This window comes from Micromys minutus (assembly GCF_963924665.1).
Source record: "Micromys minutus genome assembly, chromosome: 23".
Taxonomy (NCBI): domain Eukaryota; kingdom Metazoa; phylum Chordata; class Mammalia; order Rodentia; family Muridae; genus Micromys; species Micromys minutus.
The window spans coordinates 23,243,315-23,268,044 of NC_137958.1; the positions used below are offsets into that span (position 1 = coordinate 23,243,315).

The 24,730-nt window shown below is 40.0% G+C and overlaps 1 protein-coding gene across 1 annotated transcript in view; it reads left to right on the plus strand.

Moving 5' to 3' along the window:
- The window catches only part of ADAM22 (ADAM metallopeptidase domain 22), a 217,288-nt gene extending 195,115 nt beyond the window's left edge, over window positions 1-22,173 (plus strand). Inside the window, exons 26-34 of the mRNA XM_080936202.1 lie at window positions 1,834-1,851; window positions 6,273-6,467; window positions 8,691-8,791; window positions 9,116-9,182; window positions 11,372-11,482; window positions 13,481-13,567; window positions 15,238-15,267; window positions 19,454-19,577; window positions 22,139-22,173. Coding sequence (XP_080792328.1) covers window positions 1,834-1,851; window positions 6,273-6,467; window positions 8,691-8,791; window positions 9,116-9,182; window positions 11,372-11,482; window positions 13,481-13,567; window positions 15,238-15,267; window positions 19,454-19,577; window positions 22,139-22,159 — 754 coding nt within the window. The 3' untranslated portion in view covers window positions 22,160-22,173. The remainder of the gene's footprint in view (window positions 1-1,833; window positions 1,852-6,272; window positions 6,468-8,690; window positions 8,792-9,115; window positions 9,183-11,371; window positions 11,483-13,480; window positions 13,568-15,237; window positions 15,268-19,453; window positions 19,578-22,138) is intronic.
- The last annotated feature ends 2,557 nt before the right edge of the window (window positions 22,174-24,730 follow it).

Consider the following 24,730-nt stretch of genomic DNA (forward strand, 5'->3'; position numbering starts at 1 on the left):
ACTTCTCTGATGTAGGACACACATAATAATGCCTTTCACAAGCGCTGATGTTTTGCTATTGCTCAGTAATTTTACTTGGTTACATAAAAATTGTTCTAATATGTGTCACTTACTGATATATGTGGATATTTCATTTGCGTGTTCTTGGAAAATAGTATTCCTTATAAAACTTGAAACCAAAACCTGCCTATTGCTAATGAAATTATCTTTGTCTGTAGACATTGGCTGTTTTCCTCAGGCGAGTTACATTTTTTTTCTTTTAGCATTTCTAAATTTATACATTTTAAAAATCAATGAAGAAAAAAAGATCTTGTTCGTATTCTAGTATCCCTCTTAGAAATAACCTAAAATCAAAATTTTAGAGTTTTTTCAATTATTCAAAATATGCTTGTTTGGGTTTTGTTTGTTTTGTTTTTATGACAGGCTCTTACCCCATAGTCCTGGCTAGCTTTGAACTCACTGTAGGGCAGACTGACGCTGAACTCACAAAGATCCACCTGTTTCGGAGTGTTAGGTGAAGGTGCCCATGTTATGCCTGATTGTCAAGGATAGGACACTAAATGACTCAGTCACCTGACTTTCTAATATGCCTTTAGATTATTGACATTCAATTACATCAAGATGGAAAGCCAATGTTTAGCTTAGTTTATTATGAAAGTCATGTAAGTTTATTTTAGGTCATGGTCAAATCAAGACTCAAAATTAAGCTGAGAGCAAATACATGCAGTATTAAGCTTGAATAAGCTGTTACTAATACCCAGGAAGGACCAGCTTTATTTTAATTGACCATACATGATGAATATAGAACTCTGGAGCTATAATATAGAACTATGTTCTCCTACTTGAGCTCCTACTTGAGCTCCCTAGAGTGAGCTAAAGGTGCTGTAGTTGGATGTTTATATTTCAGTAGGAGAAAGGTAGGACTTATTTCTATGAAATGTACTTAATTTGTGTAAATAATTGAATTTTTTGCTATTTAAATTAGCATCCATTCTTCTGTATCTGTTAATTTATCATATATCTGTATCTCTATAATCTATCTACATATAGATATAGAAATATTTCACATATATGTGAAAGCCTATATCTAATTGTCAAGGCTGGAGAGATAGCTTAGTAGTTGAGACTATTAGCTCATCTTCTAGAGGGCCCATTTTCAACCTCAGTTGTGAGTGGTCGTCTGGCTTCCATGAGTACTGCATGCACATGTTGCATAAACATACATGCACACAAACACCCACACTTATAACATAAAAATAGCTAAATAAAAGATTGGCTCCAGATCATTATTAAGCATTTGGTATAATGAAACTGATATTGAGAAAACAGTTCATTTGAAATTATTACAAGCTAACTTGTGCTTTTAAGGGAGGGAGTCAGTTAAGCTGGGAACATGGCTCCTTGGTAGAGTGCTTGTTGCTCTTGCAAAAGATCCAGATTTGGTTCCAAGCACCTACATAACCATCTGCACCTCAGTTCTGGAGGCTTAACTAATGTCTTTTGGCCTCCAAGAGCACTAGGCATACACATAGTATAGACACATAATACAGGCAAAACACAAATGTACATAAAATAAAAGCAAGTACATCTTTAAGATTAAGACACAACGGTTTAAAGTGGGTAATTGTTTGACAGTATTGTCACTTTGGTGTTATCTCTCCTCTTGATAAAGGGAAATTTTGTGTATGTTCCTCATTTTAATCATACAGGTCAAATTCCTCTAGGGAAGATGGTTCAGGCGATGCTGGGGAGGGGTTGTTTTTAATGCTCTGCTCATGTACTTCGTAGGCAACTAATGCTTTGTTTTTGGTTTTGTTTTTCTTCTATGAACAGAAACTACCGAGAACAGAGGTATGTGATGACAGTGATTTGAGTGTATGACTGAAAATTGTAACCCTTTGTGTCACTGTTGGAATTCATACATGCAGTTTCAAGTGGGTTTTTGTGTTTTATGTAATAATGATCTTGACCGATTATGATTTTGAAATAACAGTTGACATCGTTATATTTAATAGCAATGTATATACAGAAACAGATTTTTTTCATCAGAAACAAACCTTCCTTATGTTAAGTTGTCATGTTTGTTTACATTGGTTTATCAGTTTTCCTTCATGTTTATAATACCTAATTAATACTGTCTGAGAGAACTTATTTCTGTTACTGTTGTGGTAGTAATTATTTTCATAACTTACAAGGCTTATCATTTGTTGATATCGAGGAGATGTTTAGCACTTGTGAACCTTTAAGAAAGAATTTTTATATGACTTGATAATCATAAAAATTGCTAAAGAGGGAATTTGTATAGTTAGAATTTCTGAGCATTCATGCCTCCTGTGCTATGATTAGGTAAACTCCATAGGATGTCACACACCAATGTAGCAGCATAGCCTTATCTGTCTCCTTTAGCAAATGGTACAGAAAGAGACAGGGCATCCATGATTTTTATAACAATTGCTGGTTTTGTCTGCATTGACAGCACTGAGATTGACATTCCACTTCTCACATTTCTAAAATTATCCTACTTGCTGTTGGTACCAAAACCCCAACTGTTACCTTGGGAACTGACAAACAAGCCCACACCAGGTATTACACATCACATACTCTTTAGGTCTGGGTTCAGAGTATTTGTGCAGATCCCTGCTAAGTTTTCCTTTGTCCCATTGAGTGCCACTCACAGTTTAGGGATAGATAATGATAAATGTGGTGAGACCTTTTCAGACTCTCTCCATGGCTGATGAAACGCAATGATGTTCAGTGTGATCGTTCTCAAGGGAGAAAGCAACAAGGGGCGGATGCTAGATCAAGGAGTTATTCACTGAAGAACCTCTCTGGTTCTTCTTTGGGGCATTGTGCATTAGAGGGGAAACGGATGGGCCATCAGACACAGCATCGGTCAGTGCTTTTTCAGTCTTCTGAAATTATCCACAGACTTTAATAAAGACCCATCTAGTTCCAAAGATGCCAGGGACTAGAGGCAAGAATTTCTAAATTATTTTTACTTTAAAATAGGATTGCCTCCGTGGTTCTATGGTGGTAGAACCTACTGAAAAGAAATTAGTCATCAATCTACTCTTGTGGTATATATATATATATATATATATATATATATATATATATATATATATATATATATATATATATATATATATATATCTTGTTTCGCATATTTATATATAAAATAGTCCTTCCGTGGCATATTGGAAAGACTGGGAATCATGGAACTGTGGGGTCACAGTGAAGCCTCAGATGTTCAGTCTTTGGAAAGATGACTACTTAGATTATTCTTTAAAACCTCTAGGCAAGAAAACCTCTACGTTTTCTCCCGAGTCAGTCTTAATGTTTCTTGAGGAGAAATTACATAGACCATGACAGCTGTATTTACCACAAGAACTGGAAAAGTCAGTTTTCAGTCATGTTTGCAAATACAAATAGGATAAGGAACATTTGCTGAACTTAGATTTACAAAGCATCCATATTTGGTTGGATTGTTTCTCCGTGTTTGAAATAACCACACATGACTGCGATCAGTGAAGAACATGATACTTAGGCCTCATCTCTGTCCTGTTGTTTCACTTCACATAACGTCTCTCTCCCAACACCCTTTATCTCTCATTTGTTTTATCCATTTCATTTTCTGTTCATGAACTCCCCACCTTTTCTCTCCCAAATCTTTCTTGGTTTCTTTCTTTTTTTTACATTCTTTATATTTCAGTGATATTCATTATCTGTCAACATGGTTATCAACCTTATATGATCTTTCTCGAAACAAGAGAGTAAATCCCTATAAGGGACAGCTCAAACACTAGCCAGGGGATGGAGAAATGTCTCCTTCACACTGAGATAGTGACCTGGATATTTTTTCTCACTGATTTCAATTTTTGAGTATGCATTTAACTCGATGGGACAAATATCACTATTCAATAAGAAAGTCAAATTTCTCTTATAATTTGACCGTTTATAAGAAAATCTTTTTTGATGTTGAAATTTGTAATGGTTAATACCAGCTGGTTTATCACTGTGAACATGTTGTCATCTGAAGTAGAATAAAAACAGTCAATAAGCGTGTAAGTGGTAGATGCAGGGAAGTAGTTATATTGTTTGCATAGTCTGCCTACCCAAAGTCATTACATTATGGGTATATTTCCTTGTTTCAGCAAATAGAGAGTCCTTTAAATATTCTATCTAATAAAGCATATCAGTTCAACCTAGAGGTTGTATATGTAGAGAAAAAAAGATACCCTGTAATTAATGTAGGAAAGGTTGGTTTTAGTTTTTGTTTTTGAGGAAAAGGTATTCAGTTACAAAGCATCTTTTTCTTTTGGTAATTATTTATATAAATATGCATGTATCTAAAATATTTTTATAATAAATATACAGAAAGTTTCCCATTTGAAAAATTAGCACTTGACAGTCCAAATAATTATTTTCAGGATCCAAATTGGGAAATATAAAAGCACTAAGAATCTTGAGATAAAAACCATAAAAATAGGTCAACAACTAGAAAATGAAGTACAATTTTAGGAGCTCATGTAGTTGGCTGTGATTTTTTTATAGCAAATGTTATTTTGTGGATCACAGGAACCTGGTATTCTCTCTCCTCACTAAAGCAAGAAGTAGTAGTCTGCTAAAATATAATGGATGTTGTAGAAAGAATAAATGTTTAGACAGTGAAGGATGTCCATGACTCTTCAAGCTGTAAGGAAATTGATCATCTGTTGCTAGCATTCACCATGTAAGGGGAGTTACTTCCATTGTAGGATTTTAAGGTGACTGCTAAGAAATAATACCATAATTCTAGAGACTTTTAGGGTAAAGTCACTTGTGCAGTGGCCAGAATGGTAAAGGAAGAAGTGTCCCAGAACTATTAAACTGAGATGTTTCTAACTTCACATCTGATTCCATTATTTGATGACACCTCTATCAGTCAAGTTTGGGGCTAGTTTTAGAAACTAGTTTACTGAAATTTTTTTCCCTTAATTAATGTATGGAGATCTAGGGAAAAAAGTCATACAGAGTGAAATTAAAGTACATACTTTATTTATATCAATTTAGCAATCTTTTCCAGATTTGTAATCTAGGAGTGTAAGTTATCCAAATGATGTAGGATCTTTAGTCAGAAGCAATTAAGCACTTTATCCGTTCAACACCTTGGGACTTAAAAAATCAAGGGAACATCTGAAAAGGGGTTTTGAGTGTTAAAACTTAGTATCTGCAGACTAACTAACTGAAACTGAATTGGAAAGAGACTTAGGAACTTATGCTGTTGTTGGAGACTTTTTGGTGTGTACCTGTTGGAAATCCTTATCTGTCCCTAGCTTTTGATACCTCCACCTTAGCATGAGGGAAAGTGGTCGAGATTTGGAGGCATTTGGGTATTTGAGGCCATGCATCAAATAACTTGATTGGATGTAGGCAGAGTTGTCTGGGGGTGGTGTGGGTATTGAATATGTCTTTCCAGTTCCTATAGGAGAAATAGGGAGACTTCTTGACTCATCTAGAAGGATGCAAGTGGCTTCAGTCTCAGCAGTGCAGGTTAAGCAGATGGCCCTGTCTTTCCCTCCTGCTATGGTGGAGATAACCAACTGTGGCCACCATCTGTCATAGATGCTTCTCCATAGTCCTCCAAGGAGCTCAGCTACTCTTCAACCCTTTCTTCCTCTAATACATTCCTTCACACATTCTGCTGTCTGGTGCAAAGATTCAAATTTGACTCATTTGAACTCCCTTTAAATAATGAAGCTGCAAACTGGATGCCAAATTCTAATGATATTGATTCGGATTTAATTGTAGAAGACCAGTAAGCAATACAGTCTTTTAAAATGGAATCAAGGTTATAGTCACCCTGTATTTCAAATGATGAAGAATTTATTTATCACATTTGAAAAAAAAAAGAAAGAAAGAAAGAAAACCTGCTTCATTTGAGCAAGGAATGTGGAAACACATCTTCAATATCATTTTGAAAGACAGAAGCTATTGTAGTTAACATCTCCAGGTGGAATGAGGTTGCATTGAAAATAACTCATCTTTCCATATTTCTCCTGAAAAAAAAAAAGGCTTTGTTCACCCAGCGTACAAAGTCTCTATGATTATATCTCTGACCTCCGCAGCTGGAATGAGTTGAACTTGTCGCATTAATTAATAACCTCATGTGTTATAAATTTGATCATGTAGACCATTATCCCCCCTCCCCTTTTCTTGAAATAATATTTGTATATGTCTGTGTTCATGTGTGTGTCTTGTTTTCTGACTCTGAAATGTTTATTATGCCTTAGACAGTTACCCCAGGGAGATTATGTAGAAAAGCCTGGAGATGGTGACTCTTTTTATAGCGACTTTCCTCCTGGAGGCAGCACAAACTCAGCATCTAGTTCTAAGAAGAGGTCTGCTTTTCTGTCGCATTTTCAGATTTCCACCTGTTCCATCACACATTATTCCATTAGTCAGAACATTTCATTATTTTGCAGCAGGTTTGATTACTTCTTCCTTCTTTCTTGAATGTTAAAATAGTATCCCTTGTTCTTTGATGACTCTACTTCAAAATGCCATATGCTCAGGACCAGTTTTCATATATACATATATATATTTTTAAAAAAAAAATCAGGCCACAGAATTGAAACAAAATCAAACAACTCTAAATCCATGGAGAAACCCCACGGTTTTTCCTGTCGTGTTGCACGTGGCTCAAGAAATTGAACATAGTATCAGCAACATTTCTACGTGGTGAGCTTTATGTCATGCTTGGTAGTCAAAGAAAAAGGGTACTGTCATGCTTCAATTAAGGCAATTAAGATAAATTGATAATATAAGTGCTGCATTGAATAGTGTTTAACTTTGTATGTTTCAAAGCTAAGCTTGCTGTGAAAAAAAGATTGCTTCTCTGTGAATCATATATTTTAATATTATGATTTTCTGCAATGTAGACTTTATGACTTTCATTTTAGTTTAAAATTAAGTATGATTGATATTTTCCCAAGTTTTGTAATAGTATAGGTAGGATGACTATATTATTTATGTCTCAAACTCTAATGATATTTTCTTGTTCTACCATCTTAAGATGTCTGATACCTTTTAAAAGTCTGCATGCTGACTAATCAGTTGACAATAAATTGATTAGAAAAACTAAATCAGGTTTCACAGGGTGGAACCTGCCTTCACATTAAAAGGAATTAAAATATTCTTAAAGAAAAAATGTTAAGTTTCCATTGAGGTTTAAAGGATGGAGAAGAAATCTCAGATGATTCACTCAACTCTGGGCACACTGAAGGGACTGGTTTACTGAGAGGCAACATGGTCTCTTCTGCTAGTCTGTGGAGTGGATGCTCTGTAAAACAGTCTGCATGATACTCAGTCTCTAGAGACACTGAATGTGAAGGAACACAGAACAGTTAATCACTGAGAACTTTCTTCAGTACATTTCTCTAGATAATTGAACTCAGAGCAAAAGGAGTGTTGCTTTTGAGTTGGGAATATGTCCCATAGCATACACTTTATAGAGTATAAAGATACACTTTTAATGTATTAGTGAGGACTTGTTGGCTAAGAGAAGATGACTGAGTATCTACTAGCACTCTCTGATACAAATATTTTCTTGGTCAAGTACAGGTTTTTAAATAAGAGGAAGAAGAGAAGGAATCAGTGGGTTCCAAGAACACTCACTGGCCATTTGTACGAAATACAAATTTCTTTGTAACTAGAAAATTATGTTGAAAAAGTACGAACATACGAAAGTAGATGTGTTAACTGTGCCAAGTTCTGTTTGTTTTTGGTCAGAACAGTACTTTTCCAGTTGCTGCTATTAGTAATTCATCAGAATGTTCCTCGGGAACGTGGCTTAAGCATAATGTTATTTTCCACAGTTCCCAAAGGAGCTTTAAGATGCATGGGAGTAATTCCCCAGAGTTTGGAAAATATTACTATAGGTTCTGATACCTAGTCTGTCAAGTTAGGCTTCAGACTATGTTTGTCACATTCTTTTTTTCCTTATAGTTTAAGGTAGGTGTACTGATTTTGATTCTTATAGATAATTCGTTTAATAATGGTAAGGATAGAACTAGCAGAAGGGCTCAATGGTACATGGGCTTTGTGAGAGATATCTCCATGATAAACATCTGATTCATCACAGTGATCAGTTACCTAACATGCATTATGTTCATCAGGAGCATATTTGTTTAGAAAAATACCATCTCTCAGATAATAATTTTATTAATTTAAACACATATATTACTTCAATAAAGTCAACAAGGTTCAGTTGAGCAAATTTCATGTAATCTCTTAAAAGTCCATGTTCTCATGATACTTGAATGGAAATCATTGCTTTACAATTAAGAAACATCTATGGTGGTACCCCATTATAACTCTGCCACTGGGGTTATGTGACTGTAATACTTGCTGAACTTGCTTTGTGGTTTCTGTGTTCTGGAGATTGTGAATTGGCTTGCAGTACATCCGGATACTTTCCCATTTATGACTATTGTAATGGGGTTCCATTGTATTTGACTTTTCTTAAATTGAATGTTGTGTAAATCTGCCTTCTTCATGAAGACCCTCATGTTTTCTTCATTCTTTCATTTCAGATTTATTTATTTTTTCTTTATTTTAATGTACGGTAATGCTCAGAAACTTTGCTTAGTGATTCCAAAACATTGATCTGATATATTTTTTGAACAATATATAAATCTTTCTAATTGCAGGTCGAATGGACTCTCTCATTCTTGGAGTGAAAGGATTCCAGACACAAAACATATTTCAGACATCTGTGAAAATGGGAGACCTCGAAGTAACTCCTGGCAAGGTAGTGGACAGCATTCAGAATCTAAAACCTGTATTTCGGGTACCTGTAAAAATGTGTTCTTTCCCACAAGCCATTCAGCTCTTCTCCCAACAAAGAGGTTTAGCACAAGGGACCAGCTCTTTGCTTTTGTTATTCTTTGAAATTTCCTTGATGGGAGATCAGGGCTTCAGTAGCAAAGTAGGCAGGAGGAATTGGAGGGTCGTACAGATTCAGAGGCCCACATGCTGAGGCAATGCTGGTTATAAACTTTACCCTGTACAAATACAATCCAGTGAGACACAAAAACGATTATTTTTATATCAGCTGTAAATATTCTTTTTTCAGGTAACATGGGAGGCAACAAAAAGAAAATCAGAGGAAAAAGATTTAGACCTCGATCTAATTCAACTGAGTAAGTTGTACCTTTAATGGGAAAGGCATTAGAAGGTTCTGTGTATTTAGGATGAACTGTTAACTAATCAGAGAGTCAAAGAATCACCTGCCATGCCTCTGGACTTGGCTTTGTCTTTTTATTTCTCTTTACCCTATAAAAATTAACCTTGGCTTTTCTCTTTTACATAGGCATCTCCGCAACTGTACCCATACCAATATTCACTGATAGTGGGGTCTCACCCTTGCTGCAGGCTTGTCCTCCAGTCACCTGCCATTTTGGTGTTTTTGGTTTCCTTTGAAGGGAGTTATGATAGCTTTCCTTTCTTCTCATCACTGGGGTCCAGCCATTTCAAAGGGCCACCCTTCCTGTCCCCTGGAAGCATTAGGGAGACCCCTCACCGTATTAGAGCTTGCCAGTGCTCACACTGTGAAGCCACTACTCTAAGGTCTCCATGGCTGCTATCTAAGCATTCTCTCAGACTAATGGAATGAGCTTCCCTTTTAAGTTGTCCTCCGAAGGACATTTGAAAGACCATCTACCTAAACTTGCTCTTTACCTGAATAATTGTCACCAACCCAACCCTAACTGCATTAAATAATAGCCACATTTTTAGGGGGGTAGGGGGCGTGAAAGTTACACTTAAAGTCCTTTATAATGAAATAAGCATGATGCAGTTTTTGGTGTTGTTCTTTTCTTCACTTAAGAAAGTGCAAACAAAACAGAATCCACAAACCCTCATTCCCCTCCATAGGGTGAAGCACACCCTTAGTGTTCTTCCCACTAACTCTGACCCCTACCTACAGGTGATTATCCTTGCTGTTTCCAAGGCACCTAGAATTTTCTGTTCATGTCTCACTCTAGTGGTAGTTATGATTCTCAGGATCTCTGTATCATTTAAGAAAGTAGACTAGCAAGTGTTTGTGAACTGCTTATTAGACACTCATGGTAGCTTTTCCATCATATACCCTGCCTTTCTCAGTCTAGGAATAATAACATTACCCTGACATGTGGACCTTCCACCTGAATGGTAGTGTCTTGTAAGTGGCTTATCAACCTTTATTAGAGGATACTTTTACCTTAGAAATAATAGCTACTTCAAGTGATATCATTGCATGGTTCAGAATGGCATTTTAGAACTCCATCACAAATAACTAATTGACTAGAGTTTATCTTATGCATTCTCAAGGTGCTTGGGTGCTTTAGGACTCACTGCAGATAAACTCTTTCTGGAATGTTGTTTGGTTTGGTTTGCATGAGGCCACGTGGGAAGAGGGCTCCTTAGCTAATCCGGATTGCAGATCACAGATACAACTGTAGGGTGTTCTACGGAACTTCCTTTGTGTACTGCCCAGTGTTCTAACAATACTTCTATAGATAGACTCTGACAGCTCCTAAGTTGAAAAGTTCAGCAGTACATTGAAGCTGTGAGTTCAGGACCCAGAGAACATTTGGTAATTCGACAATATGCATATATTTTCTGGGGAAATCCTTTATTTTCTAAAAAAAAAAAGTGTATAGAACTCTGCTCACCTCATGATAAAATTATTATAGATATCCTTTAAGAAATCTTGCCTATGATATAATTAAGTTCTAATATTTAGTATGAGAGTGTATAATAGAAGTTTCTCAGTGAAGAAGAAAGGTCGCCTCATTTTTCAGAATTTTCTGAATTTGACTACATGACTCATGTTAATTAATTAGAGCCAAGTTTGTGACTCTTTCTTGTATGGGAACTGTCTATACATTTATACATACACACACACACACACACACACACACACACACAAAGTTCTGATACATAGACTACCAAGACTTAGCAGGTTTTATACTTTCCATATCTAAGTCACACAACTTGATAATAAAAAAAAAAAATACTGCCATCTGTGTGAATGTACTAGGAGCAGAGTCACCATAGCCACGGGAAGCATATCCTTTTTCTTTTTCATAAGAAGGACCCTTTCAGGTCTGTCATTTCATCATCCCCTTTAGTGCCACATCATCCGAAAGGATGATGAAAAATTGGGCCTGAATTAAAACATGCACCCCAAATGCATGCTCTGTAAATTAAAAAATAATAATAATAAAACACTAAATGTCCTCATGGTTTTATTGTCTTCCCACTCAAAGATTTTGCATCTTCCATGTTGTTGTGCATGATATAATTTTTTTTTGGCTTAGTCTTTGTATTATATATTGTGTTTTTACAGGAGGGAGCCCCAAGCACCTGAGCCTGGGCACTCCCTCGCCCAGACAATCCCATCCCAAGGCATAAGCCCAGGGGGCTCTGACAGCCCCCAGACAGGGAGTCTGGATCACAGGTCAGTCTCCACCTGCCCCTTCATGCTGGGCTGCCACTTAATCTTCCCCAAGTCCCTTCCTTGGCTGAGAGCAGGGTCATTTGATCTTTGACTGAGCCCCCATATCTGTTCAGTGGTACTCCTGGCCCAGTCAGCACCAGCTGGTTTCCCTCTGGCTTTTCATCCTGGAGAACACAAAGAGGTTCTCCTATCCTGGCCAATGCATTTTCTTTTTTGCATGTTGCATTAACAAGGCACGCTAAGTCAAGCCACCTAGGCAGGCTCATTGGAGTCTTCTAAAGGCCCATCCTCCCAGCCACCATGGCAGGCCCCCAGAGCTCTCTACAGCAGCTCTGAAGCAGAGGTCAAGGTTCTTCATAGAAGTCAGGCTATGTGTCTGGAACGTTCATGGATCGGCCATAACACCTGCCCTTTGAGTTTTGAAGACTGTCAGTGAAAGGAACAAAGGCTTCCCCCAGGAAGTGGCTTCCTGCCTGTGGGAAACTGACTGTGCTGTGTGGCAGTGTCTCCCCAGAGGATGGCTGCATGGGCTTTTCCAGAGTTACTCCGAGGCTGGCCGCTCGCTCTGTCAGCGACTGCACTTGCTTTTTGACTTTTTTTCTTACCGTTCGGAGTCTCAGTGGAAATGTTCATGCAAGTTTTCATTGGCTGTCTCTGTGAGAAGTGGGAGCTGGCAGTGGTTGTGGCTACAAGCAAAACTGACATGAGTTCCTCCTGAGTCTGGAGGCACCCTGTGGCAAAAATGGTCTTAAAAGTGTAAAAATCAACAAGAGCCTTTTTTCCAAGTGGAGTCTTTTTTTTTTTTTTATTGGAGTATCTTCTTTATGGCTAAAAAGGCAATTGGCTATGGAGAAATAACCTGATTTTGAATATAACTGGAAATATATTCATATACTTATAAATCTATTTATAAATTTATAAAAAACTGAAAGACTGAATCTGAAGGAGAAACAAATCTTAACTATTTTATAATTTTACCAGACTGGATTCCAAGTAAGTTTTATAGAAGCTGAATCTTCAAATAAGTCTTGTAGAGACAGCACGGGAGGAGCTACTTCTTTTAAGATGAGAAATTCCAGTAAGACCTCCAAATTCTTCCAGTGCTCAAAGGTCAAATTAGTGGTTTTGTAAGGGAATATGTTTTTATTTAGCTCCACAATTAAAGTCAAAGGAACTCTGAGGAAAACAACAGCTACACCTGCAGACTTACTGCCTTTGAGATTTGCAAGGTCATCCTGAAGGAGGGGCTGCCAGACCCACCAGGGAGGGGCTCCCAGTACTCTCTGGCAGCCATCCTTTTCGAAAGCAACTTCTAAGGGCCATTTCCCAACGCAACCATGAACACTTTAGTCTGGAGGCCACAAAGAGGAGGCTGGAACCTTGGGCCTTCCATTAAATCATTAAACCTAGCTTCAAGATCTTGGAGGCCTACTGGAACTGCGGCTCATGTGCTTGGGGACGCCTCCTGTCTGTCCTAGAAGCCAGTGGGAGAGCACTTGAAGCCGATTTCTGCTTTGTAGCCTATAAAGGGAACATGGCTTCTTTAAGTTGTCTCGAGGTTTTATGTGACTAAATATTAGACTGGAATTGCAGCTGTCCTGAAGATCCTCAAAAAGCACCAACATTATTTTAAAAGCAGGGAGCCAATTGAGTGGTGGCTTAGAAAAAGCCACTTTTGAGGTGGGGGAATGAGACTTCTGGTAACAGAGGGAGCCACTGAAAGAGTTTCTGGCTCACAGCGGGAGGCCACTGGAAGAGGCTTTTCTAGAAATGTAACGCGTGGTAGAGCTAGACCGCTGTGCGCCCATTCGCGCTGTAGCTGAGGTTACTCCTGTGCTGTTGTGTAGACTGCCCGTACTCACCCGGTCTCCATGCTGGTTTATCTGCCATAGCCGCTTGCATCTGGAGGGTGAAAACATCCAGCCTAAGCCTGTGCTCTGTGTTTTCAGATTTTCTATCTTGTTCTGCTTTCTTTGTTCCTTCCATTGCTCTCTGCAGGTATTTAAACCCATGGTTCAAAAGAGACTATAATGTAGCTAAGTGGGTAGAAGATGTGAATAAAAACACTGAAGGACCGTACTTTAGGTATTTTATAAATTAATTTTATCTCCTTTCTATACTCTTCCAGCACATACAAGTACTGTAGTGTGACTGGCATGCCTCTCTCTCTCTCCCTCTCTCTCCTCCCCTCCCTTCCTCCCCCTCCCTTCTTCCCTCCCTCTCCCTCTGTCTCTGTCTCTGTCTCTCTCTCCCTCCCTCCCTCTCCCTCTCTCTCTCTCCTCCTGTCCATTCCTCCCCCTCTCCCTCCCTTCTTCCCTCCCTCTCCCTCTGTCTCTGTCTCTCTGTGTCTCTCTCCCTCCCTCCCTCTCCCTCTGTCTCTCTGTCTCCCTGAATCTCTCTCTCCCTCCCTCCTTCTCCCTCTGTCTCTCTGTCTCTCTCCCTCCCTCCCTCCATCTCCCTGTCTCTGTCTCTCTGTCTCTCCCTCCCTCTCTCCCTCCCTCCCTCCTTCCCTCCCTCTCTCCCTCCCTCCCTCCTTTCCTCCCTCCCTCCCTCTCTCTCTCTCCCTCTCTCTCTCTCTCCCTCCCTCCCTCCTTTCCTCCCTCCCTCCCTCCCTCCTTCTCTCCCTCCCCCCTCCCTCCCTCCCTCCTTCCCTCTCTCTCTCTGAATACAAGTTCCTATAGGTAGAAAGGGGCCTCGTTCATTTGTTTCCTTGAGTGAGTCCAGCTCTCTTCCGGATATTTCAAATGAAGCCATTTGAAAGGGTTGCCATTTAGTGCATGTCCCTGCCCTGTCACCTTCTCGAGCTTTTTAGTAGCTTTCTCTTCATTTTATGCTGTGCAGTGTTCTATGGGCATGAAACATACCTTTCACTAATAAGCACTATTAACCTCAATGATTTAATTTCCATAATCTAAAAGTTCCATAGTGTATTTCCTTCCTGCTCATTATCTAAGAGTGCATAGGAGTGCATAGAAAATCGCAAGGACAAACGTGCAAAGGAACTAAACTGGAATGCTATTTCAAGCAGAATCAGTGATTTGATCGAACTGGAAAATGGTTGCGATATTATTGATCATATAATGCAGTGATTATATTGACCATAACATGCAGGGAGCTGAGCTTTCTTCGTCCTGTAGAGCCATGTGCTAGCAGTGAGGGCTGTGCTGGGAAGAGTCCCTTATGGCTTCTCAACCGAGCAGTGGGGAAGCCTTTCCTATGCTTCAGAAGCAGGAAACAGATAGGAAACACTCTCGACTAACAACGGCAGCTTCCTACATCCTAAAACCTAGCCTTCCCTCAGTTCCCTGAAGCTCACTCTGTATAACCTAAGTGATGGCCCAGTGGTAGATGTCCACTTTCCATCTGACTATTTTGTGGAAACTAATCCAAAGAAGAAAAACACTTGGTCGCTACCTCTTCTGAGCACAATTTGGGTCAGCATTGAATGGGTATGAAAATGTGCTGTGGGTATTTAGCTCTCAGCACCCACACAATGTGGACTTTCTCTTCTGTGTACCATTTAGTTTAGTCATGTATGGTTTGAGAAAATGATTAGACCTACCTGCATTTTAATCTGTTCCATAACTTTTGCATATACCCCAAGGACAGCATAACTCCTGCCTGCTCACAAAAAATATATCCTGCTTTTATAGCCCATCTTCCTCTCCTTCCCTATCCTCTGCTTACCCAACACCTCCCCACGCTGAACCTCAGATACACACACTTACATTCAAACATCCCACCTTCATATGTAGCTCCCAAGATGGCCAACATCAAGAACACAGGTAAGATGATTTTGATGTTATTCGGAATCTTGGCTCACCTGCAGTCCTGTTTTTTTCCCCTTTCTCTTATCAGGCTTGTGGGCAGATTGTAATTGTAAGGCAGATTTGTACCATCCGAGGACTTAAATCCGGATGAGTTTAGTCCTACATAGGTTAGGACTTTTATTTCTAAATTGACTTAGCATTTCCATAGGAGTAATTTGTTAAATGGTACCCCAGAAGAGTCTATTCACCTCCCCTGGTTGAACCGAGAAGTTGTTGTAACTCAAGAGAGCCACCAGATCTTGAAGCCAGCCCACCGAGTCTGCCCAGAAGCTGCATGACTGAGCACCATTTGGATGGGGAAATGCTTCTGCACCCCCAGTTGCACGAGCCAAGCTGTGAGGGCAATGTTAGACAGTTCTTTTATCTCATCTTTTGATATGAGATGTCACATTAGGAATTAACTATAAAATAATCTGTATCTTTATTTAAATGGCAAACCTCAGTGGGCAGTTGTGACTTAACTGTCCTTTTTGATTAGTAAGGGTTGTGCTGGGAACAGCTGAAAAGCAGCTCTAAATTTTGGTAGCAGTGGTGAATAATTAAAGTAAGTCTGAGCTCTGAGCACCATGATTCCGACACGGTAGAGAGGATTCCACCCAACTATCTGTTCAAAGCAATGCTCCCATATGCTTAGTGTGTTTACACCTACGCTTGGACTCACCAACCTTGTACTTGAGCTCTCTTGGCAAAACTACAGCTAAGGGCAAAGGTCACCTTCCTAATCACCCATATTGGGCTAGATGTATGATATTCTTACCAAACTGTAGTGGGGAGTTTGTGACTGCAGCAAACTGGTCCAAAATACAGTTTACCAACAGAAATGTACTGTTCATGAGCTATGGTGACACAGGGCAAGGCCTACAGAAGAGCTTCAGTCATGATTTTTTACCCAGCTCTCCTATGACAGTGCTCCCCCTAACTGCACTCTGCACAGAGGCCACTGGGAAAGTAGATAAAATCAAAGAGAAAGCATTGGCTCACATCCCCTGACCCTGGGAGCAGTACCTTTCAAGTACTGGGACACCACTTTTGGAGTCCCCAGGGGATATTCATGCTCTTGAGTGCTGTCAGCTGCATTTCATCAGCATTTCTAGTCCATTTTTATGACCTATGAAAACCATATTAACCATGTAAGGGAATTGTAGAAACTAAGGTGTCAAATGCCTATTTCTCAGCTTACTGGTTGTAGGCATTCCTGGCTCCTTTCTGAGTTGCCAAGAGTTACGGGAGGGTAACACAGCCAATGAAAGTCAGCAGCAGAGCTAGAACTGGGCTCTGGCTCTCCAATCTGCTCCCTGTGTGATTTCTGTAAACCTGTAGAGGTTACGGAAGCTTGGAGCCTGACTGAGGACACTTAAATCCTTTTGGAACAGATTATTGCAAAATTAGCATCTGAACACAAGAGAATAGGGAGTGGCCCTGGGTCCCTCTTCTGTGATTGGCAGCAGGAGGCACAGAAGTTTGATAGATGCCTAAGGTGCACCACTGCCCATTGGCACACAGGCATACCTTCATTATGTAATTCTATGATGTTTCTAATGTAGTTATTATAGTTTTAAAAACGTGTCCCGGGGATAAATGGCTAGTACTTCTCCCAAAATTCAGTTTGCTTTGTAAGTGAATGAGCTTGGCTGACACTTGGCTGAGCCAAAGCTGGATTGGAATCAATCATCTTCCTTGGGCACTTGTGAGAGAATGTCAGTTTGTTTTTCCTGGCCTAACTGACCCTGTCTTGTTCTCCTCTTTTATTTTGATTTCTGCTCTGATCTTTTTTCTATCTGCCCACCCAAATCTGTTTCCTGTCTTTGTCACCACTAAGGATGTCCTGCTTGGTTTCTCGTCTTCCCTTTAGGGTCTAAGTACAAATTACTGAAAGCCACGTAGAGCTATTTCTGTGGGGTTCCAAAGAATACTTCAGAACTACTTACTATTTTAACTACTAGTGTTTTAACTACTATTGTTTAAGAACAGGGCTGGGTTCTCAGTGAGTTGCGTGATTTTCAGTGCATAGTGTTGGTCATTTGAGCTACGGCCAAATTAAGGCTGATGTGCCTATACCACTATAAGCTAATAACTCAGGCTATGGACATGCACACACACACACACACACACACACACACACACTTATGCTTATTGCAGTAAACTAAAATGAGGACTTGGTTGCCATGACCTTAGAGCTAACAAGATTTGGTTGTGTATCTGAAACTTTTCCTGAACATGGAATTTTTTTTTTAATCTAACATGTTGCACTGGGTCCATTTTAGAAGCATATAAACTCAAGATTTACACTCATACACATTGAATCCTAACCTTTAATATACTTTGAAGACACTATTTAGTTTTTAAATTATAAAAGCATATAGCAGGAGCTTGGGGAATAGCTCAGTTGGTAGCACATTTGTTGTTGTCAAATAGCACATCAGTTGTGCTATTTGAGTTCAGTCCCTAGAACCCACATAAAAAGCTGGGAATGGTGTCCTGGGTTGGAAATCTTAGCTCTTGGAAGATGGGACAGGCCAATCCCTGGTGTTTAATGGTCAAGCAGCCTAGCCCTAGGCCTGTAAGACAAGAGTCTCAAAAGATGGGGTAGACTGTGCCTGAGGAGGAACAGTGGAGGTTGACCTCTGTCCTACATACACAACATTCACTGTGCACATGTACTTACATACACATGCTCATCTTCACGGATATATACAAATATACACGCACAGAGACACACGTGTACATACAGACACACATACAGACATACACACAAACACAGACACAGGGACACATGTCTACACACAGATACACACACATGGACACATACATGCACACACACATACATGCACACACATACATGCACACACATACATGGACACATACACGCACACATACATACATGTACACGCACATACATGCACGCACACATACATGAACACATACATGCACACACAGACACACACACGGACACATCCATGCGCGCGCGCACACACACACATATACAAACACACAGTGTGTTGCTCTGGTAGAACTGAAATCAAAGTTCTATTTCTCTTAGTTCCTCACTTTCACCTCCCAGTGTGGAGAGCATCAGCATAAGAGAAGCCCAGCCACTGCCCAACAGCTTTCCAGCAGTTCCTGATAGGGAGCTGTCCTGAATTGTTTTCAAAAACAGAAGAAGCAGTAGGAGTTAAGGTTCAAAAGTGAGTGAGGCCACTCTTGGTTTTTAAAATCAATCAAGAATGTCTATACCAGGACCTCAGAATATAGGAAAAAAATATTTGCAAGTGTTCGATTGAATTCTGCATCTTAAAAATGAGGATTAGTTTGAAACTGAGAAGAGCCTTTCCCTGTCCGGTACTTAATCCAGTTGTTTTAGTGCGAGGCTGACCCAGTCGCACAGAGGGGCTTGAATTAGAGATTAGTGGTGTAGCCGGCTCAGTGGCTCTCCTTTCTAACCCTCACAGACGAGCTGGGAGAGAAGTCTCTCCTAGTGTGCTCAGCACAGTCAAAAGTATTACAGTTGCAATAGAAGCATTTGGCCACTTAAGAGTAAGACCGCGGCTTTCCCGGAAATGCTGATTTAGGGACAAAGTAGACCATTTTTGTGTGTTCTCTCGGCTGGCACTCCGCACTCCTTACTGCTTGCATGTTTACTAATTGGTTATTACGACCTGTATGTTTTCTTTGTTCTTCATAACTAACACACTGGCCTCTGAATGCATGAGTTCTGTGTAAACTAGAGTTTGACTTTGCAACCAATGAATATATCCATGGTTGGATTTTCAGGTCCTATTTGATATTATTGTGCCTAGAGAAGCATTTTAAGTGGTAAAATCAAATAGACTGTTTACTTAATTTACTGTTATGAGCTCTTAGAATATTGTCCCCCTTTTCCATGTTAACTGTCTATTGTGAGTGAAATTTCATCACTGCCTTTGTAGTTTAAGAGAATGACTCGGTGTAATTAACAGTTGAACATTCCCATTGGTGTGCTAAAATCATAGCCTTCTAGTTTCAGAATGGAAGTTGTACCCCCCCCCCCCCCCCAGGTAGTGAACGCTTTGCTATGGATGCTTAGTGATGCTTCGCTTTAGAGATGTGAAAAATGTCACCAGGCATGACATGATATTTATTTCTTATATTCTCACCATCTCAGGACCCTGTCACCTGCCAAGTCTCCTTCTTCATCAACTGGGTCTATTGCCTCCAGCAGAAAATACCCGTACCCGATGCCTCCGCTTCCCGACGAGGAGAAGACAGTGAGCCGGCAGAGTGCCAGGGTACAGCAGTCGCGTGTGCTTTATACTTGGGCGATGTTGGGATCTGCGAGCTTACTTTTTGTCCATCCCTCCGTTTTCCGTTTGTTTGGTTTTGTTTTTTGTGTTGTTATTGTTGTTGCTGCTTGAGATAGAGTTCCGTTATGTAGCCCAGGCTGGATTCAGATTTGTGAGAATCCTCATCTCAGCATTGAGTGCTGGGCCCATGGACATGCACCATTATACCTAGTTCTGAGTTTAATTTTTTTTTTTAAGAACTGGTTTTCCTACTTTGTTTGAAAAAAATGAGAAATATATTTGAAAACATGTGCAAATTAATCTCTACCCATATACTGTTCAGATATTTCATATATTTTAAGTGTGTGTGTACGTGTGTGTGTGTGTGTGTGTGTGTGTGTGTGTGTGTAGTTGGCCTCAAACTCAAGAGATCCTCCTGCCTCTTCCTCCTGAGTGTTGGGATTAAAGGCGTGTGCCACACCCAGCCTATTACTTTATAATGTCTTTATTTTTCATTATTGCTTTACTCAGTTCTTGGTTTGAAAAAAAAAGGGGGGTCTGTATTTTGCTTTATGAATTTTTAAAACTTCTTTCTAATACCCCTGCCTTGGAAATGTAAAGACGAAGTGAATTAGTTCCTTCTCCAGGGCGAGACTGATTGCTCAGGCCCCTTACTGGGCTGTTACAGTTCAGTGCGAGTTCAGAAGGAGCCTGTGGCAGTGACAGATCAGTGTCTTGGTACCTGTTAGAACACCGTCACACAAGTGGCCCACGGTGAGCGATGCCTTGGGGAAGTGGGGCAGGTTCCAGGCAAGCAAGGCAGAAGGCCATATCCAGATTCAGGTACAGTGACTGGATTGGGCTCTATAGCTGAGTTCTGACATCCACCAAGAATAGACATGTCTTATAAATTAAATGTAAATGTTTGTCACAGGAGGCTTGACATCGCATCCAAGAACAATCCAGGAAAAAAGCGCAGTTGAGGTAAAAGGCCCTCTGCCCCTTTTCCCTGGAGTTTCTCTCATAGTTCCCCAAGGCATGGATCGCCGTGGGTCACTGTTCTGTTGATGATGCTCCAACAGTTTCAGGGGTAGAATTTGGATGCAAAGGAAAGGTGTTTGAGAAACCTGTGGTTGTGAAAGAATACTGCAAAGGGTGTGGTAACAGCATTGACTTACTGTTCTGTGGTAAGGATTTAATCCCAGGGCTGTGTTACCTAGCTTTTAAAAAATGCTCTAACTGGACCATACTATCCTCCTCCAAAAAGCCAAGCTTTGACATGGCTCATCTTAATTACTTTTAATTATATGTGGGTGTCCACAAGGATGCGTGCATGTGAGTGTGGGTCCCCTGGAGCAAGAGTTACAGACAGGTGTGAGCTGCCTCACAGGACTCCAGACCTCTGTAGGGTCAGCCAGAAGGCCAAATGTAACACAAATACAGAGATAATCATCCATGTGGTAAAAATGGAATTTACCAGAATCTTTATATAAATATGTGGTCCCTTGTACATCTTTGTCGGTATACCTGCCTTGCAGCATTCCCTCAGTGCATTGGTTCCGTGAAATTTGGGGTACAGCTTACAGGGTCAGACTAGCCTCCAGTCTGAAGAAATATGAAAAGGTGAAGCTTTTGCATCCTCCAGAGATTTATCCAGCACAGGGTTCTGAGTTTTTAGACATTTTAGTATCTGAAGGTGTTTTAGAGCTGTGTAGATCCTGAATCAAAATTATAGGGCTTAAGGTAATGTGGGTTATTTGTATTTTGCCTTGACCAATCCGGGATCAGTTATGTTCACACACACACATTTCCCTACGTAATTACACAGCTGTGATTGTGACGCAGCATTCTAGTTGTCAACATACTGGGTACAATAAAAAAATGGGAAGTTTAAAAATAATATTTTACAATTCTGTACTTAAATATGTAATATTTATTCAAAATTTTAAGTAGCATGAAATGAGGCTGTAAGAGGTTTGCTTTCATGTTTTGTTTTGTTTTGGAGGGGTTGTTTGCTTGTTGATTGGTTGGTTTATTAAAAAGGTGGCAGTTGTTAGAACAGTTGATATGGGAGCTAGGAGAGATGGTTCACTGAGCGAGAAATTTGCTGTGGGCACATACAGGCCTGAATTTGAGTCCCCAAACTACACATAAAAAGCTGAGCGTACTTGCATAAACATACCCGTAGATAGAGCACTGAGGGCCAGAGACAAGTAGATTCCAGGAGCTCACTGGACAGTGAGATGCCCTGTCTCAAGGCAGTGAGGTGGGAGACACTGAGACAAAAATACCCAAAGTCTTCATTTGGCCTCCCCTGGCGTGGGCATAGGCACACATGCCCACATGCACACACCCAGCACACATACAAAGAAGGGATGGTGATGGTAAGGTCAAGTTTAGGAGAGGGCTCAAAGTTTGTGTTTCTTTTATCCATTTATTAAACAAGTGTATGCACCATAATTACTTATGAATGGTTGGGATCCTTCACAGCTCAAAAAGGCTACTTTCAAAAAAAAAGGCTACTTTCTGCTGTGATGGTACATGATTTTGCTTTCTTCTGTTTGCAGCTATGGGAGACATCCATTTAAGAACAACTGTTTACATGTGACACATCGAAACTGTTTACTTCTACTTTTATAGAAACCCAGCCACCCACAATCACTGCAAATCTATCTGCTCTCTGGACGATTTCAAGACCCTCTGAGATACCAGAGGAGAGGAAGCCACGGGTCACACCTGGATACCATGCTTTTTTTGTCATTGGCTTAAGGTTTAACCAAATGGTTTAAAAAAAAAATATTACTGGGAGTTCAAACTACAACATGGAACTGTGTATGGTCTGGTATTGGTATGTTAATGGATAATCTGCATGACAGAAATATGTAGACTATCAATAAAATTAACCCACGTGATCCAAACTTAGCAGGTTTTCCTGAGGGATCGAAGTGGATTCAACAGCAATGCCATATGCATGAAGCTTCTGTTTATTGTTTTCTCATATACAAGGAAACAACATCTCATAATAGGAACTAGCATGCAGGGGCTAAGGCACATAGGATTCTTCTGCAGGACTATAAAGCTTCCAGAGGCCAATATCCCATACGCCATCTTTAATCATGTATTTTTATTTTTATTTTTTACTTTTCATATTTATATTAGCATACAAGGACAACTGTACATAGGTAAACATTTTTAAAATGTAAAAAGTAACTGTTACACATAAGTGTATTTTTTTGCCAAATGCCTACAAACAGTCAGTCACGATTCTATCACTGTTGTCCATCCCCCATCTTCGGAGTTTAAGTGGATGATATTGTAAATAGAGTGGTCAGTGCTGTGAAAGTGTCTTTTCATAACTGGTGTTTGTCTAAAATGTGTGACTCCCTGTTTTAAAGTGTGTACAGTCTGGAAGAGGTTTTATTGAGTAAGAGACCAAAATGCTCTAACTTCTAGCCTCTGCATCTTGCCGAAGGAGGAGTCCAGATGTGAGGTAGCCATGAGCTTCAGAACACCCTGGATCTGGCAGGCTTCCTGGGAGTCTGCGAGCCTACCCACTCCACACCTAAGACACATGGTGCCTGTCACAGTAGCTGTTCTCAGTCAGTACCAGGACCTATCAACTAATCTTACCTGGTGGCCATGGAGTCCCCTCCTCTCCAGAAAGTGTCTTCTCTGATTGGCCAGATGCACCAAAGACATGGCGCACAGAGCAGACAGCTCACTCTTGACCAGTGCCTGAGCCTCGTCTGGTCTGCAGTTTGGGTTTCTTGACAGAATCCTTTCAGCCATTCTTACCTGTGAAAGGAATGATGATTTTAACACATTTTATCACTAGGATGTAAGTCCCAGCAGGGCATTCTGTCTGGCTTTGAACAAGATGGTGGATGGAAGCCAGAACAAGGAATAAAGCATTAAGTAAAGCCTATGGCTACGCAGATGTAGGTACTGCAAAGGTAGCCATATGCCTGCAAAGGAAAGAGACTGTGTTTTGAGCCCTATAACTTTTGATCCACTTGAAGAAAAAAAAAAAGAGCGTTCTATGTAAAATCGTGTCATTGAAAATGAAACATTTATAGCTGTTGCAATACAAGGTTGTCATGCAGAAAGAGCGCCCCTCCAGTGAGATCTGAAGTTGGCAGGCCCAATCATGTGGTCTGTTGTGAAACACACTTCTGACTTCCCCCTTCTCCTTGCTGTTTTATGTGAGGGATGGAACCATCAGACAAGAACTCAGAAGTGGACTCAGCATTTGATTTCTTCCAGAAGCATCCAAGGACAGCATTTGTTCCATCTCTGTGTAGAATCATCTTAGATAACCAAACTGAAGAACCAGACTAGAAGGCAGAGGTAGACTCAGTCCGTGTCTTTCGCAATGGTCCACTCTTCTGAAACGCTCTGCAGGTGTTAAGAAATCAATTTAACCAGACACAATTGTGCAGTGAAAAAACACTTTTCATGACAGACAAGAAGATATATATATATATATATATATATATATATATGGGTTGCTGATGGCTCAATAAAGCAAACTCAGACAAAGGTGAGGATGAGTGTTGAACAATGTCTCCACATAGCTTAAGGTAAGGACGGAAGGACAGACAGATGACAGGTGTAAAAGATGTAGCAAATGAAGTGGCTTTTGAACAAGAACACTTTAAATGTGCACTGAATGTTTCTGGGTATTGAGTATATAAAAGGCTAATGTAATATAAGGTTTATTTTGACTACAGAAAAAAGAGTTTATAGCTTTGAATGAAAGGTGCCTCATGTAAATATGCTTTGTAGTTAGAGTTAGTTATATAAGCCCTAACTTGAAAGAATTCACAGATGGTTAGCTAGTGAACTGAATATCTGTCTACCTGCTAGTCTTTCCTTACCTTTTCAATTATTTTTACCTGGAGTTATCATTGAAAATTAAAAGCATTATCACGTGCCTTTGGGAGAAATGGTTGCTCTGGTTTGTAATCATCTTCAGATGAAAAGGGAGGAAAAGGTTTTGCTTAAGTTGCAGAGTGGTTTTAGAAATATAATGGCTTTAATGCTCTAGTCTGGGTCTCTATCTCCCATGTCTAAGCATTCTTAGAATTGTTTTTGGAACTGGCAGGCTTTAGTCTTAATGGATAGCTTCAAGAAGTTCATTTTATACCATTTATGTATGA